The 17500-nt window shown below is 37.9% G+C and overlaps 1 protein-coding gene across 1 annotated transcript in view; it reads right to left on the reverse strand.

Annotated features, from left to right (window-relative positions):
• LOC148724724 (high affinity cGMP-specific 3',5'-cyclic phosphodiesterase 9A-like) overlaps positions 1-17500 on the reverse strand; it is a 20745-nt gene that overhangs the window by 1508 nt on the left and 1737 nt on the right. The window contains exons 2-8 of the mRNA XM_088731365.1: positions 15454-15579; positions 4097-4136; positions 3441-3543; positions 3054-3100; positions 2858-2953; positions 868-949; positions 543-638 (exon numbers count right to left, since the gene is read on the reverse strand). Of these exons, the coding sequence (XP_088587491.1) occupies positions 543-638; positions 868-949; positions 2858-2953; positions 3054-3100; positions 3441-3543; positions 4097-4136; positions 15454-15579 (590 nt within the window). The remainder of the gene's footprint in view (positions 1-542; positions 639-867; positions 950-2857; positions 2954-3053; positions 3101-3440; positions 3544-4096; positions 4137-15453; positions 15580-17500) is intronic.

The following is a 17500-nucleotide window of genomic DNA, read 5'->3' on the forward strand; positions in this document are numbered from 1 at the left end:
GCATTAGTTATTTGTTGCTATTTGTATTTTATCTTTGTATTAGTATTTAACTTAAGAGGACCCTCCTGTAAACCACTTTTGTGATGTTGGCATCCTCATTAAAGATTATAGTATTAGTATATATATATATATATATATTAGTATTATAAACACAAACGACAGACAACACATGAAGTTCACTTTGCAACACAATGTTTCTCCACATCACAACTTCATTAAATGAGAAAATCATATTGAAAATAATTTAAATTTCTGCATCTTTACTTATCATCTGTGTCACACAGAAAGCATGGCGATGATCCAGGAGGATTTACATTTATGGAACATCAAACAAACTTAACATTCATATATAACTGTTCTTGACACTCTTACAACCACAAGTGCTGAGATTGATATTGAAAATAATTTAATTTCTGGGGGATTTACATTGATTTCATGGAACATCAAACAAACTTAACATTCATAACTGTTCTTGATACCCTTACAAACACAAGTATTGAGACTGATATTGAAAATAATTTAATTTCTGCATCTTTTCTTACCATCTGTGTCACACAGAAAGCATGGCGGAGGTTATGAAAAGGTGTCGCATTGTAATTCCTGAAAACCTCAAACAAGAAGTTTTGAAGGAGGGGAGTCTGCCAAAACAAAAAGCAAGCATTATTTCATAAGTTAAAAATAAATTAGTCAAGGCTCCAAAAAACACTCTCTCATTCTCTATTTGGAAACCTCATTGATGATCCAGGAGGATTTTCATTTAAGGAACATCAAACAAACCTAACATTCATAACTGTTCTTGACACTCTTGCAAACACAAGTACTGAGATTGATATTTTTAAAATAAAGTTGACTAGTAAGTAAAATTACCTCGATGTTAAATATTTCCATCAAGTTTAAGTCTTTGTACATCTGTTGAAGGAGGTATAACATCTCTGCATCTTCCCATTGCCTGTAGAAAAAAAAACCTTAAATCTAGAACCCATGAAAACAAGATTTTCATATGTACTTAAGCAAAAGTCATCACAATTGTAGAAAAAAGCTGTCCTATAGCCCCAACTTGTTCAAGTAGATATCTAGCATTCTTGTAATGCCTTGTCTTGTGTATTTACCATTATACAATGAATATATGAAGTTCATATATTTTGAGCTGCAGTATTAGATACATATAATGCATGATCCTCACAGTAGAGAGCAATATTTATGCAATAGCAAAAATCAGACCTGAAAAAAATCAGGCCTGTACGGGATCCCGTACAGGCCTGATTTTTTTCAGGTCTGATTTTTGCTATTGCATAAATAGCGCTCTCTACTGTGAGGATCGTGCATCATACGTATTTACCATTATGTTATATACTTTAAATAAAAACCTGGACTTACATTTAATTAGAACTAAATGTGGTTATTATATGTACAGCTGCGAGAGTTCCTTATTCCCAACCAATTATCAAAAGAAGGTTTCCTCAAGAGGAAACAGGGTGTAGAGGGTACACTAGGTAGACAGGATATACGAGGTATACAAGGGTATATGAGGAATACAAGGGTATACATGATATGCATGGGTACACAGGGTACACAGGGTACACAGGGTACACAGGGTACACACGGGTACACAGGGTACACAGGGTACACAGAGTACACAGGGTACACAGGGTACACAGGGGTACACAGGGGTACACAGGGTACACAGGGTACACAGGGTACACAGGGTTTACAGGGTACACAGGGTACACAGGGTACACAGGGTACACAGGGTACACACGGGTACACAGGGTACACAGGGTACACAGGGTACACAGGGTACACAGGGTATACATGGGTACACAGGGTACACATGGGTACACATGGGTACACAGGGTACACAGGGTACACATGGGTACACAGGGTACACAGGGTACACAGGGGTACACAGGGTACACAGGGGTACACAGGGTACACAGGGTACGCAGGGTACACAGGGGTACACAGGGTACACAGGGTACACATGGGTACACAGGGTACACAGGGTACACAGGGGTACACAGGGTACACAGGGTACACAGGGTACACAGGGTACACACGGGTACACAGGGTACACAGGGTACACATGGGTACACAGGGTACACAGGGTACACAGGGTACACAGGGTACACATGGGTACACAGGGTACACAGGGTACACAGGGTACACTTGGGTACACAGGGTACACAGGGTACACAGGGTACACAGGGTACACAGGGAGAATGGGTAACAGGGAGTCTATATGGAGACTGAGTAACAGGGAGTCTATATGGAGACTGCCATGAATTACTTGCCATTCAAGGACTTTCAAGGACTTTTAGGCCATTTTCAGGGACCTTGGCTCTCAAATTCGAGGACCTTTTACATCAAATAAGAGCTAATAGCAATAAAAAATATTGCTATTAATTTTATTGTTAAAAGTAACAGATAAAAGTCCAACAAGCCTGACTTCAAGTCTGCACATTAGAGTGATCGCATGCTAGGTACCCAAGGTTATTTTTAATGCACCAATCAGGTACAAAATATATATAAATCACATGTCAAACATCATAATGCAATGCAGGATTTGAAAGAAAGACTTGTTTTCACGATTTGTGCTAGAAATTTACACTTTCAATGCCGTAAAGAAAAGAAAACTTCGACTTTGATTCATCTGCACTTATTTTCAAGGAATTTTCAGAAATTTTCAAGGACTGAGTCTAAATTCAAGGGTTTTCAAGTCCTTGAAAATAAAAAATTAAATTCAAGGACTTTCAAGGATTTTCAAGGAGCACAAGAACCCTGCAATATATAAGTAAGAACCAATCAAAATAATGCAGAATTAATTCAGGTTATCATGCAACACTGGATTTCCACTTACGACATTTTTTTAAATTTCTCAAGCACAGAATTCAGTTCAGTGGAAGTCCTTCTTCGTAAACTGTGTTTCTCAGATGATGGTCTCTTGGAAGTGCCACTGAGAATGAGAAAAATCAATTATTGTATAATCAGCTCATTCTCTCTTCTCGCCAGAAATTGAAGCATTTAGTAAAGGCAGAGTTTATTCTTGTTTTTACCTTGACATTTCTTTAAACAGGCCTAACCAGCTAAGGTGTTCAACACTCTACATGGTGAGAAAAAAAAAAATCTTTTTTTTTAAATTAAACTAAATTTGGAAGTAAAGATAACTTTATAACCATTAATTAAATTCCCAGATAATATCCATACATTATCCAGCAAACAGGTAAAGAGAATACTCAAACTCATCAGGAAGAAGTCACTAAGTACTTTGATCTCACACCAAATTCTTGTCACTAATTTACAAGGAAATGTGTAGTATCTAGAGGGGAGAATCCACAATCAGCTCTTGGGGGTTAAAGAGCTAAAAAGAGGTAAATAAATCCTTGTGTTATTTTCTGTTGTTGGCGACATTCACTCATTCATCCAAAAAATTTAATACAAACCTCAAGCTTTTCTCTAAAAGAATCAACTTTCAGTTTTATATCTTGAACAACTGAAGATGTTTCTCCATTTTCTAAGATGAAACTTTTTTCCAATGTCTGAAGTCTGATGCAATGAAATGGAAAAAAGCAAATGAAATAAGTAACACAATATAAAATGCACCATCTATTGTCAGGGAGATTGGAAGCAGTACCATTTGAGATTTCCATGTACATTTAGATAGTTAACAACATACACATAAATAAAAAAATTAAAAAATAAATATGGAACACAAATTTTCTTGAAAGCACAATGTCTAGACATGACTATGACGAGATTTCCCATAATTTGATACTTTTTTCCAATTTGTTTTCATTAGGCAGAAGCATTTTTAAAAAAGTTATTGGAAATCACTCTCCTTACACAGCTTTATACATATAACCCTTTAAACATGTTGAGTGACCAAGACAGAATTTCTCCTTACAATATCAACACAATATCAAACAGACAAGTGATGACAATAAAGAAAATATAAATTAGGGGAGTATGAGTTGATCCACTAATTAATTCTCCAAACTAACATCATAAGAATTCTATGGCAGACAGTGAGGAGAATTATTAAAATAAAATAAAATGAGATCTTGGGAGTTGAGGAGATAATTAGGTTAAATTAAGTTACCTTGCTTCTACGACTTCTAGTGAACATCCTGACTCTGAATCTGGGAGAAACACAAATCATGCATTGAAGTGCTTAACGAGTACAAAATTTACAAGTACTGTTCAAATTGTGATTGAAAAGATTTCACATAGGGTCCAATCCAGTTTACATACACAAAGGAGAAGCAACAATATAAAACAGAGCTGTGCCCCAGCAGAGCCTATAGTCACCACAAGTGCAGGGCTCAACACTAATGGTAGCCCACTAGCCACAGACAAGTAGAAATTCAGTTTTGGCTACTGCTTTTCAACTTCCACTAGCCAGTTTGGCTAGTAAACAGACTGAAATCGTCATACCATCTAAAAACATCTAAGATGTCACTAGCCACTTGGCTAGTAAGTTGAAAAGTTAGTGTTGAGCCCAATGCCTTTGTTAAGAATAAACCCTTTTGAAAAGGGTTTATTCTTAACAAACCACCTAAGTTACAAAAAATAAAAGTGCTAAAGCACGTGGGCTTGGCCCCAACTAATAATTATTAATAAACAGTCCACAGTTCCACAGTTCAAGAGTTCTTAAATATATACGAGTATTAAATATTACTAATATTAATGTAAGGTTATAAATAATTCCAAAATAGTTAGGTCTGATATTAATATAAGCTTAATCTATAATATTGGTATGGCTAGGGCTAACATAGACTAATATTAATGTAACGCTAGGATTGTTTAATGCTAATTCTAAGTTGTAAATAATTCCAAGTCAATTTAATCTAATGTCAACTAAAGCTTATGGTAATCTATTTACAAAAGTATTCTATAGGAGTCCCCATCAATTGTACAGATTGATGGGGACTCCCAAGCGTGTCTAAAGTTAGATAACGAGAGTCGGAAGTAGTCACATGCAATTCTGTTTTTGGTCTCGCTGAGGGCATAGCAAATTATACCCTCAGGGGGGTCATTCCCATTGTGGAAGGTAGATTTATTTCGAAATTTCCAGATGCTGTACAGAATTGTCTTAATTAGAAAGCGAGCAATACGATTCTGTTTGGGGCTAGCGGGGCTCCAATGAAAAAAGAAAACATAGGTACAGGATGGGAGAGAACTAGTTCCAAGGATAGAGGAGATAGCAGGGGAAAAGTAGGACCACACAGATTTCACACAGGGGCAATTGAGAAAACAGTGATCTATAGTTTCTTTATGGGATCAGAAGGCGCACTTATCTGAGTCCATATATCCCCAATTCTTAAGAGAATCGTGGACCTTAATAGCGCGAAGTACAACTTTCCAGAGTATGTTGTTCTTATAATTTTCAGAAAAGTCATCTCGCACTAAATTCCAAAATTTTTCAAGACCAAAGTCAATCAGAAGGAAGGGAGTCCAAAACCGATGAAGAATTGGAGATGTGGAGGTTTCCTTCAAGAGAGTTCGATAACATTTCTTGGAAGAAAATTCAAAATCGCAACACTCCGTGCGGGAGAGAATCCCACGTAGAGTGGTGAGAGCCAAGAGAACATTCTCATAATAGGGTGTCAAGATCCGTGTACTCAGGGTGGAGTTATCTCGAAGAGAGCTCCACTCCGAGCGACAGGAGACAAGCCTAGAGCCTAGAAAATATCTGGCCAAATAAAAGGATTTTGATTCTCGATCATCTAGATTGGAAATTACTGAGGCTAATTGAAGAGAGTTACCTTTGGTTAGGAAATTTAAAATGCCGAGACTGCCACTGCTAAGAGATTGGTGGCAGGACGCTCGGCTAACCGTTTCAATTCGACAGCCCCAGACAAATAGCCAGATTGAAGCGTTAACCTTAGAAATGACCCATTTCGGGACACGCAAAACTATAGAGAGATACAGGAGCTTGCTAATTTCGAGGGTGTTAACGATGAGCGATCGGCCGAGAAGAGAAAGAGAGCGGGATTTCCATAAATTTAGATGTTTTACTAATTTCTCTAGTTTTGGCTGCCAGTTGTCTAATCTAGTATCACGGCCAAAAACAACACCTAGAATGTTAACTTTTGTCATCCATTTGAGGCCAAGTGGTTGGTCGTCGCGCGTACGCTATGCCCCTAACCACATGGCCTCTGTTTTCGTGACATTAAGGCATGCCCCAGAGCCACGCTCGTAAATATTAATCATGTTGAATAGAACTTGCCGAGAGCGATAAGATTTCACTACACAGGTCGTATCGTCAGCATAATTTCCAACTTTATAGCAGAGACCACGTGCGCCCGGAAGGAGAAAGCCTTCGATCTCAGGATAATTTCGGATTTTGCATGCGAGAGTTTCAACGCACAAAACATAGAGCAGGGGAGACAGAGAATCCCCCTGTCTCACCCCACGAGACTAAGGAATCGCATCGGTTAGCCATTCATTAACAATAACAGGCATATTGACACCATTATGTAAAGTGTTGATCCAAAAACAAAAAGACGGGCCAAAACCAAAACAGGGTAGGATAATTAGAAAGGATAATAAGAAAGGTGCAATTAACGCGATCGAAGGCTTTCTCTTGATCTAAACTGAGCAAAATGCCGGTTTCATTCATGCGGTTGATGTAATCTAAGATATCTCTGAGTAAATGTAAGTTTGAAGTAATTTTGCATCTGGGCACAGAGCAGGTTTGATCAGGGTCAACAATATAATTCCAGAACTTTAGAGAGTCGAAGAGAGAGAACTTTTGAGCATAACTTATAATCAACGTTTAAGAGGGAAATCGGATGCCAATTTTTCAGATTCTTACGATCTCCTTTGTTAAAAATAACGCGTGTGTTGCTCATCTTCATGGAATCACTCATATCTCTCCGGTTTGGTAGCATGCATTTACGACTCGACATAAATGTGGAGCTAAACGATCCCAAAATCTAGCGTAGAATTCAACCGAAAGGCCATCAGGGCCAGGTGATTTATTCCTATTCATATTTTTCATAGCGAGAGTAAGTTCATCAAGCATGATCTCGCCTTCACAAGATGACGCCTGATCAAAAGTTAATTTCCGTGATAGAGAAGATAAAAGATCGTCTTGAAGAGCAGCATCTATCAGTTCTTCGGAAAAGAACTGAGTGTAGAAATCAATATGAGCTTTTTCAATCTCCTCTTGGGAGGAGACTTCGATACCGGTAGAGTCATAAACCGAAGAGATGTGGGATCGTTGAGCTTTAATTCTTTGTAAATTAAAAAAATACCGACTGGGGCCTTCGCCTTCCTCTAGCCGTTCTGCTCTACTACGAATAATGATTCCTTCGACTTGTTTAGTTCGAAGGGCTTTCAAACGACATTCGGTGTCAGAAATTAAAGGGATAACGGAATTGTCTCAGTTAACTAAACGTTGACGAAGACGGATCAATTTGTTCGTCAAAATCACCTGGTCTCTTTGCAATTGTCTTCGCTTTTTGCGAGAAAAGGAGATCATTTCTTCTTTAATAGACTGTTTTAAAAACTCCCACCAATCTTGGAGACACGGAAAACAAGATAAAAAACGTACATGATCATCAATTAGTTTCTCTATGGTAGCGCAAAAATCCTTATCGTTCAAAAGAGAGTTGTTAAAACACCAAACTCCTGGACCGCGTTTTACAGCGGTAGGAATATCAACGGTAAGAAAAACAAAATCGTGGCCTGACATCAAACAAGGGCGAGTGTCACACTTAACATTGGGTGACAATAAATCTTTCGAAATCAAAAACTTGTCAAGTCTACTCCCAATTGACTGTGTGGAATTAAACCATGCAAATTCTCTCGATCTTGGATGCAAATTTCGCCAAACGTCTGAAAGCGCGAAATCCCTTTTTAAAGATTCATATACTTTGCATATAGAGAAAATCCCACCAAATTTATTGAGAGCGCTGTCGTAACAATTAAAATCTCCTCTGATGATAATCGCAGAGGAGGGAATAAACAATTCGTGAGTCGAAACAAAAAAACTTTTCCGTTTGATAGGATTGGTAGGAGCGTAGATATTGACTAGATTAATATCAATGTCGCTGCACCTGATCAAAACACTGACAATACGACCTCGTGAGTCCTTCTTCCAAGATACGATTTTGTCTGAGATACGATTTCGTCATTTAGAAGAAATCAAGGTGACGACACCACCCTGTTTCCCTGAGGCAGGGGACCAAAAACTACAGCCCAACCATCTATGGGATAGAGATTTCATAGTAGATTCAGAATGAATTAACGTTTCTTGTACAAAACAGACATCGCAGTTGGACTTCTCGATCAAATCAAACAAGAAATTGTAGGTAAGGGGGTTTGCTAGTCCCCTTGCATTGAAAGTTACAGTTTTCAAGGATTCTTGGAAAAAAGACACTTTTCACTTGAAGATTCTTGGAAAAAAGACTCACTTAAGAATTATAAACTTACTTGAGTTTCCTTGACCTGTTTCTCCCCTTTTTCCTCTCTGAGGTTGGGGTCGAGAGTTCAGATAATGATGATTTTCTTTTCAGTTCGTGAGTAGTTTCTATCTCTTCTGGGTTGTTAGGAGTGACCAATATGTGATGCGGTAGGTACGGGGATAGAAGAACGGGGTTTTCCGGTGACAAGTGTTGGCACAGTAGATTTTCGGGAGCACGCAAGAGAAAAATCGTCGGGCAGTTTGGCAGGTGTTTGGCGGGAAGGTGGTTTCATAGCAGATTTGATTGCGGCGAAGAGTCCTTGAGAACTGATGAGAGGTGAGTCTGTAGGGGTAGATTCAGAAGATTGGCCAGGTTGTTCAGACGGAAGATCGGATTGTTCAGAGGGAAGATCAGGCTGGTTAAGTTCATTGGGCTATTCAGGAGGCGGTTAAGTGGTTGGATCAGAAGCAGGAAGTTCAGAAGAAGGATCAGTGAGTTGTTCAGCAGGCAAAGTAGACTGTACGGGCGGTGGCAGAAAGGAGGCCAGCGGGAGGTTTTCGTCAATGGACGAGGAATCCGAGTCAGCGGGTTGGACGGGTTTCTCGGACTGATTAGGTGGAGGAAGGGCAGAGGGGAGCAGCAGATTTTCCATCGAAGTGGAGCTGAGGTTGTCATCATCAATATTTACATCTTCTTTTTCGTCTGTTGGCATGCCATGTACTGTTGGGAAGACTCACGAGTATTTGCCATTAACGCCTATGTGACCCTCTTGTTTGCAAATACAGCAAAGTGTTGGACGTTGACACTCACAGGCTTCGTGACCAGTGTACGTTGACATCATCCAAAATCTTCTTAACGAGCAAATATAAAGGCCCAAAAGGGCATACTGACCTCAAAATCCTTGCTTGTATTCATGAGTATTTAGCTTTCAAAATGGCCAAACCTAACGGAACACGTATCTTAGCCGAGAAGCTTATAACTGTTTCGGCCTTCTGGGCCTCATCAGCGCAGTGCTGTTGCTAGGGTGGGAGATAACGGATATGGTTACCCCGAACGATCCCACATTTGTGGTATCATCTAAGCCCTGCCAGAGTGCTCAAACTGGGAAAGCCTCGCGAGCTATGCTCAATGTTACCGGCAGTGACTCACCCCACGGAGCTCAATTTGGACATGAAAGCAGAGCTTTGTATGCCAAAGAGCTATATCTAACTGCATATATTTCACAATTATTCCACGAGCGCGCGTTGGATATGAGATGATAGATAGCCAACTTGGCGCTACGCGCCGAGTTGGCTATTAATCATCTCATATCCAACAAACGCGAGTGGAATAATTGTTTTATTAAAAAAACGCCCCCAAACTATTAGACAAATCTTCTCGACTTTATTTTGTGAGAAGAAACCGGTTTTAACAATGTACAGAAATTAGATTATGGCATATTGGCTCATATACCATAATGGCTGAGCCAATAAAAAGTCTTGAATTGCATTATCCAATGATTCAGTTTTTAATAAATATATTTATTAAAAACTAGATCATTGGATAATGCAATTCAAGACTTTTTATTGGCTTCGCCATTATGGTATATCAGCCAATATACCATAATCTACAAATATGGTAAGCGTACATGTCAGCTTAAAATTAAAAGGGAGCTAAAAATTCAAGAAAATTTAATAATTTAATTTAACGTTTTTAATAAAACAATTATTCCACTCGCGCTTGTTGAATATGAGATGGTTATAGCCAACTCAGTCCTACGCGCCTCGTTGGCTATCTATCATCTCATATCCAACGCGCGCCGTGGAATAATTGTTAAATATATATATGTATATATATATATAATATGTGGTAGACGGAAAGAAACAACTACATAAGCATCCCTACAGACCTGTTTCGTGGTTGCCCACTCATCAGGGGATTTAAAAAAAAAGGCATCCCAACAGACCTGTTTCGTGCTTGCCCACTCATCAGGAGATAGAAAAAAATCCCCTGATGAGTGGGCAACCACGAAATAGGTCTGTAGGGATGCATAATGTAGTTGTTTTTTTCCGACTACCACATATTAATACTATACAAACGAACGACAGTATCTACAGTAAGGATACTACTCTGGTTCTAGTCAACTCTTTGAATGGTATTGGTGTTCTTAATTGCACTTAGTTGACTTAATTGACATTTTTTTTTTGTTTGTTTTTGTTTTTTTTTTTTGTTACCTCTTTCCATACTAATGGCTAATTACTTAATAAATATAAAAAATTTTTCAATCCATTCTGTCCTATAGCATTTTAGTCTATTCAATCCTATGGTCATTAACCTCTTTCTCCCATCCCCCCCCCTCATAATCCTCTTGTTTTATTCACCATCACATATGTCTATCTCTCCATTAATAGTTTATTTTTCTGCTCTTCCCACTTAATATATACATTCTAAATATTTTTTACCACAAATCCTAATAACGTTTTACAGTACTCATGACAAAGAAATCAAGTACCAGAAAGATCAAAAAGAGGAAAATAGATGAAGGTGCACATACCAATCTCTCTAATGATGCATCAAAGGAAACTGCTCAAAGGAATTTAACCTCAGGAACTCCATTGACCCCTCATCCCTCGTATACATCTAAAACAGAGACAACCAACAGAAAGAAGAAGAAAATTAACAAGAAGAGACATCCTAAAATACAAAAACACAAGAAAGATAATCAAAAACCTAAACCTGACCCATCTTTTACGACTAGTACGCGTAAATGGAAATGGGAAACTATCAAATCTACCACCTTCTCAAAAAAACAAAAAAAGTCTCTTTTCAAAGTCCACCACCTATCAACTATAATAGAAAGAAACAAAGCCACCATCTACAATCTTCGATCCAGTCTTGCTACTACAGGTTTTAAAACCCACAATGGAAACCTTACTTACTCTACTAAAAGCAGCACTCAACTAAACACTACCACTATCATGCAGAGCATCCAATACCTTGAATGCGAAAATACAGCACTCTTCAATAGAATCAAACAACTTAAAGATGAAGAAAAATCAAAACAACAAAAATGAATCCAACACCTGAAGAGAATCAAACAAAACCATGGCTACATCCTTCGCAGACGCATCCACTCCATCACCACAAATCTACACAAATTCATCGATCACCTCCAAACTAGAGTCCATCTTTGGCCACAAGACACAGCTCTCTTACTAGAAAATGAATGCATAACCTCACGCAAATCACAACTAACAGCAGAAAAAGAAAAACTTTCTTCAATGGACAAATTCACAATTTCACAAACATCAACCTTTCCCCTGACCTCACAGAACTTTTGAACAAAGGAAACAATTTTATACCAACCACAGATTCTACCACCATACCTAACATAAAGAAAATAATCTCTACAGAAGTCAACTCCGCTCTTAACAACCTAATCTACAAACAACAACAAACATATGAAACATATGTATGAACTGCGGTTATGAAACGTATATGTGCACGATCCTTCGCAGTAAAGCACTATTTGAGCAATAGTGAAAATCAGACCTGAAAAAAATTTCAGGCCTGTACGGGACTCGAACCACTGACCTCTGCGATACTAGTGCAGCGCTCTACCAATTGAGCTAACAAGCCAACTGGGAGCAGGCCATCAAATTAATTCGACATGAACCCGTAGATGATAAATCAAACAACAACAAACATATGAAACATATGTATGAACTGCGGTTATGAAACGTATATGTGCGCGATCCTTCGCAGTAAAGCACTATTTGAGCAATAGTGAAAATCAGACCTGAAAAAAATTTCAGGCCTGTACGGGACTCAAACCACTGACCTCTGCGATACTAGTGCAGCGCTCTACCAATTGAGCTAACAAGCCAACTGGGAGCAGGCCATCAAATTAATTCGACATGACCCCGTAGATGATAAATCAAACAACAACAAACATATGAAACATATGTATGAACTGCGGTTATGAAACGTATATGTGCACGATCCTTCGCAGTAAAGCACTATTTGAGCAATAGTGAAAATCAGACCTGAAAAAAGTTTCAGGCCTGTACGGGACTCGAACCACTGACCTCTGCGATACTAGTACAGCGCTCTACCAATTGAGCTAACAAGCCAACTGGGAGCAGGCCATCAAATTAACTCGACATGAACCCGTAGATGATAAATCAAACAACAACAAACATATGAAACATATGTATGAACAGGCCTGAATTTTTTTTCAGGTCTGAATTTCACTATTGCTCAAATAGTGCTTTACTGCGAAGGATCGCGCACATATACGTTTCATAGCCGCAGTTCATACATGCATATGTTTCATATGTTTGTTTTTGTTTGATTTATCATCTACGGGTTCATGTCGAATTAATTTGATGGCCTGCTCCCAGTTGGCTTGTTAGCTCAATTGGTAGAGCGCTGCACTAGTATCGCAGAGGTCAGTGGTTCGAGTCCCGTACAGGCCTGAAATTTTTTTCAGGTCTGATTTTCACTATTGCTCAAATAGTGCTTTACTGCGAAGGATCGTGCACATATACCTAATCTACAAAGGAACCAATCCACTTAAAGCTACAAATCACTCAACCAGAAAGAAAACTACAAGCCTCTAACGTAGATAACACCCTTACGCAAACAAAAACCCAGTCAAGCTTCTCCAAGAAGAACAAACTAGACCATATTTTAATGTCCACATCATCGATTATGTCCACAACACCATTTCTTACTCCAAGCAATACCTACAGTCGACCACACACTTACACAACCTTTTTAATCCACAACACCTCAACATCGCACAGTCACACGCATCCCACATCCACAACTTTAACAAACACAAAGACATAATTCTTACCAAGACAGACAAAAATATGGATGGGCCCTTGTGCCCATCACATGGTTTAGAGACGAATACACCAGACAAGTTACAGACTCCACCACATACAAACGTATTGACAATTTTGACCTTATAACAAACTCCAACAAATTACTTAGCAAACTACAAATACATTTTAACAAACTACTTTCAACCTCAACCGACAAGAAACTACTTAACACTATTACACAAGACAAACTTCAACTACCTTACATGAAACTCCTACCTAAAGTACATAAACTGACTGATACTGCCTCACCCTCAAACCTTCACAATCTAACAGGATGACCCATTAAAACTGCACACAGCTGGATGACTTCTAACCCCTCATGTTTACTTGGTACAGAACTTGACAAAATTATTTTACAACTGAAAGACATTTTTGAAGAACGAAACATTCCTTTTCCTTTAATTTACCACTCAACAGACCTTTTGGACTCATTTCACAACTTTTATGTTGACGATATTGACAATTTTACTTTAACGACTTTTGACTTCATATCGCTCTACACCAACATCTCACATTCAGACACCATCCATGCCATCACCACCAGTTGCAAACTATTAAACCTACCAACCTTTTACAGAGACTTTTTACTGAATTTAAACAATTTTATTAACAACCGTAACTTTTTCTTTTCAGGACAAATCAAAGGGGTTGCTATGGGCAGCTACCACAGCCGGCAAATCGCTGACCTGGTCTTGCTGCTCAGGGAATTAACTTTCTTTTCGGAACGCGACACCACTGGACTTTTCCTTTTTTGTAGATACATCAACGACGGATTTTTGTTGACAGACAAAAGCAACATTACAGATATTATAAACCATTTATCCACTACATATCCTTCACAAATCCCAATCACTTTCACCACCAATTGTCATTCCATTCACTACCGAGACCTCACAATTTCCCTCAATTACCACACCATACTATATCACAAAATTCATCACCAAATTTACCAAAAACCCCATAACAAATATATGTACCCCCATTTCTCGTCAAATCACCCACAACACATTTTCACAGGCATCATCAAGACTGAAACTGTACAATACAGCAGACTACCAAAAACCAAAGACAATTACGACTTTATACACAAACTCTTTTCTCTACGACTGACCGCTCTTGCCTACCCCAACATACTAATCACTAAATACTCTTATCCCTGGCTACCTTTAGTTACCCTTGTGACAAAAGATGACGACTCACCAAAACAAACCAATCCACTAAGAAATCTACAATCTACTACCGCAGCAAATACAACAAACATGCACAAACAGACAAAATAGTACGCCACATCCTACACAAATACCACAACATGCATATCCCCAAACTCACCAAAGCATATAGCAACACCACCAAACTGCATACCATGTAACTCACCAATAAGCTATTACACTCTAAAATTACCAAATAATAATAGATTTTAATGCCATTAAAAAATATACATATATATATTTTTTATTTATTGATTTATTGATTTTTTTTTTCTGTATTTAATTTTTTACAGTTTATGGATTCCAACATGATCATTACATTCTTATACATTTAGGTGCCTTGAGCTATTTTCAAACGAAATCGCAACAAAATTCTCATATATAATTATAGAGAAGACATCCCTGATGTTCTTTTCTTAACACTTTAGTTCCATTTCGAGACTGTAGTTGACCATTAAAGCCACTACGTATATAATTCTTAGGTAATTTATTAAAGAATCTACTTTACTCTTGCCTCATTATAATCTTTCGACATTTTTCATTGATAATCTCAAAGAATTTTGTAATTTATCTTAGCTCATTATTGCATTTTAACTCATAATTGTATTTTAGCCTTGCTCGTCATACTTATTTTCATGTATAATAATTCTTGTCAAAACTCGAATTTGTTATAATCGTACTATATTTCTATACTTAGAGCCTTCCCTTTTTACGGGGCTTTCTCCGCACTGTCTCCATCAAAAACTGTCTTTTTGTTATTAACATCTGTTTTATATTGTAAAAGTATGCAGAACAATTTAATCCACTTAACTGTTGGTATGCTCTATATGCTTTATTTATTGTTTCACATCTACTCTAGCTATTGTCTACATTAATAGATTGGATACATCTACTCTAGCTATTCTATACTTTAATAAATCAATACAATAATTGTTCTCTTTCCGATCTTTAATTTATTTAACTCACCGTTCGACAACCATTCACAGCGAAGGTGGATCGATGCATCCCAACAGTTAATCACTTTCCACAGCCAGGTTAGAACGAAAGATCTCAACAATGGGTCCTCGCCCTCTTCCAACAACGTCCGATAACCTTACATCGACGTCTCTATTCAATTCCTTCTGCTGACACGCGTAGTTATCTCCTTTATCTCTAGGAATAATTAATCTTCTGGACATCTCGCGGGCCAAAGTCCCTTTTACGACGAAGATCGATTAAACACTCTTCATCAATTTCCCAAGAGCAATCGCGCGTTACCTGTACGTCATAAGACTCACGCAATACGATCACGCCATTCTGACGTGACCATCCCAGATTAAGATCTTTCAACTCCGCTATTTCACGACACGGAGCCGGTAGCGAAAATCTTTTTTCGTTAGAAATATATGTAATTTTTTTTCTTTGGATATTAAGGACAAGGCAGCTCCCTCTCATATTTCTTAAGGTATCTATCTTTGTTTTCTTCATATAAATAATGGCACACACCTCCCCTTTTGGTTCTGGCTCCCGTTTCGTGACACTTCCGTTCGGTGTACGCACACTTTAAATTATTATTATTTATGTTTTTGTTTTTTGTGTTTATTCATTTAATTATCTTTCTTTTAATTTAAATAAGTATTCTCTTCTGTATTAGCACCGCATTCTTTGTTTCTCTACATGAGCATTGCATTCTCCTCTATACTATCTCGGAAAAAAAATTGTTTTTTAATTTGTCTACATAAGTTTTCTCTTCTATTATATCTGAAATTTTCTTTATTTAATATACATATTTACTTCCCTCTATATTACAATTTTTTTTCCTTTTTTTATTTATTTTTTTCCTTCGGAATAGGTTCCACTGACTTTCTAATTTAGCACTATAATTGTGTAGTTTTTCTCGCTTTCTTTAACAAGGACTCGGCACGAGGATGTCGGGCATTGACCTGGTACCAGGTTAGAAACATCCTCGCTCGGTTGTGCTTTGCCCCTGACGACTCACAACTATAAGGAGCCTTGGTGCCGATGCATCCTTCTCTCCTCACCCGGCCGGTTGATTTCCATTTCTCTCCATCTTTGAACAACTTTCACAGACACTTCACATCTTCTTTTACCACTCCTCGATCCAACTCCTTATACTATAAAATATAAAAGTCTTCTGTTAATATATGTATTTTATTAGCTCTTTACAGATCCTTCTTATTACACAAAGTTCCATATTATTTACCTTTATTGCTTTTACTCAACCCTAAAAACAAATATAAACCTGGACCCTTAGCCCACACCACCCCAAAACATTTTAACATAACCCCTCACCATAAACTCGCAGGAAAAGTGTTAACTAGCCCACGTTCTCTTTATATCTCATCTATAATTTAAAATACCTAACACAGTTCTTCATCACATCCCCTACAACCACTTATAAATATGGCAATAGGAATCATCACGGCTCCTCTTCTACCTATATCCTTCCCATTCCTGCTGTCACCTGTCCATAAAAATAAGTGTAAAAGGAGAATACTTTACTTTTATCGATAATCCTTTTTTCGTATCCTATCAATAACCCCCTTTTCCTTCCTACAGTCAAAAACAGAGACCCCATTCCACAAACCCTAAGCAAACCCTTACCTATTACAAACCTTTACCCCACCCAAACCCTAACCCTAACCCAACCCTAATCTAGCGCTAACCCTGACCCTAAACCTAATCTGACACTAACCCTAACTAACACTAACTCTAACCCTAATATAACTCTAACCCTTAACTATAACCAAAACTCTAATATAACATTAGCGGTTTAACCCTAAACCCTAAATGCTTCACCCCCTCTTTCTAATAGTTACTGTTATATAACTTTTTAACTTCATTTTATTTTATTTTATTTTGATTTCATTTTTTATTTTAATAATATATAACATATATTTTTTACAATTTTGAATTGAGTTTAGGAGCGTGCTGTTGTTACAGAAGTCGCTCCCTCAATTTTAACACCTAACTTTTATGTTCATTTTACACACTCATTCCCACCTTTGCATAC

This window comes from Stylophora pistillata, chromosome 8 (genome assembly GCF_964205215.1).
Source record: "Stylophora pistillata chromosome 8, jaStyPist1.2, whole genome shotgun sequence".
Lineage (NCBI taxonomy): Eukaryota > Metazoa > Cnidaria > Anthozoa > Scleractinia > Pocilloporidae > Stylophora > Stylophora pistillata.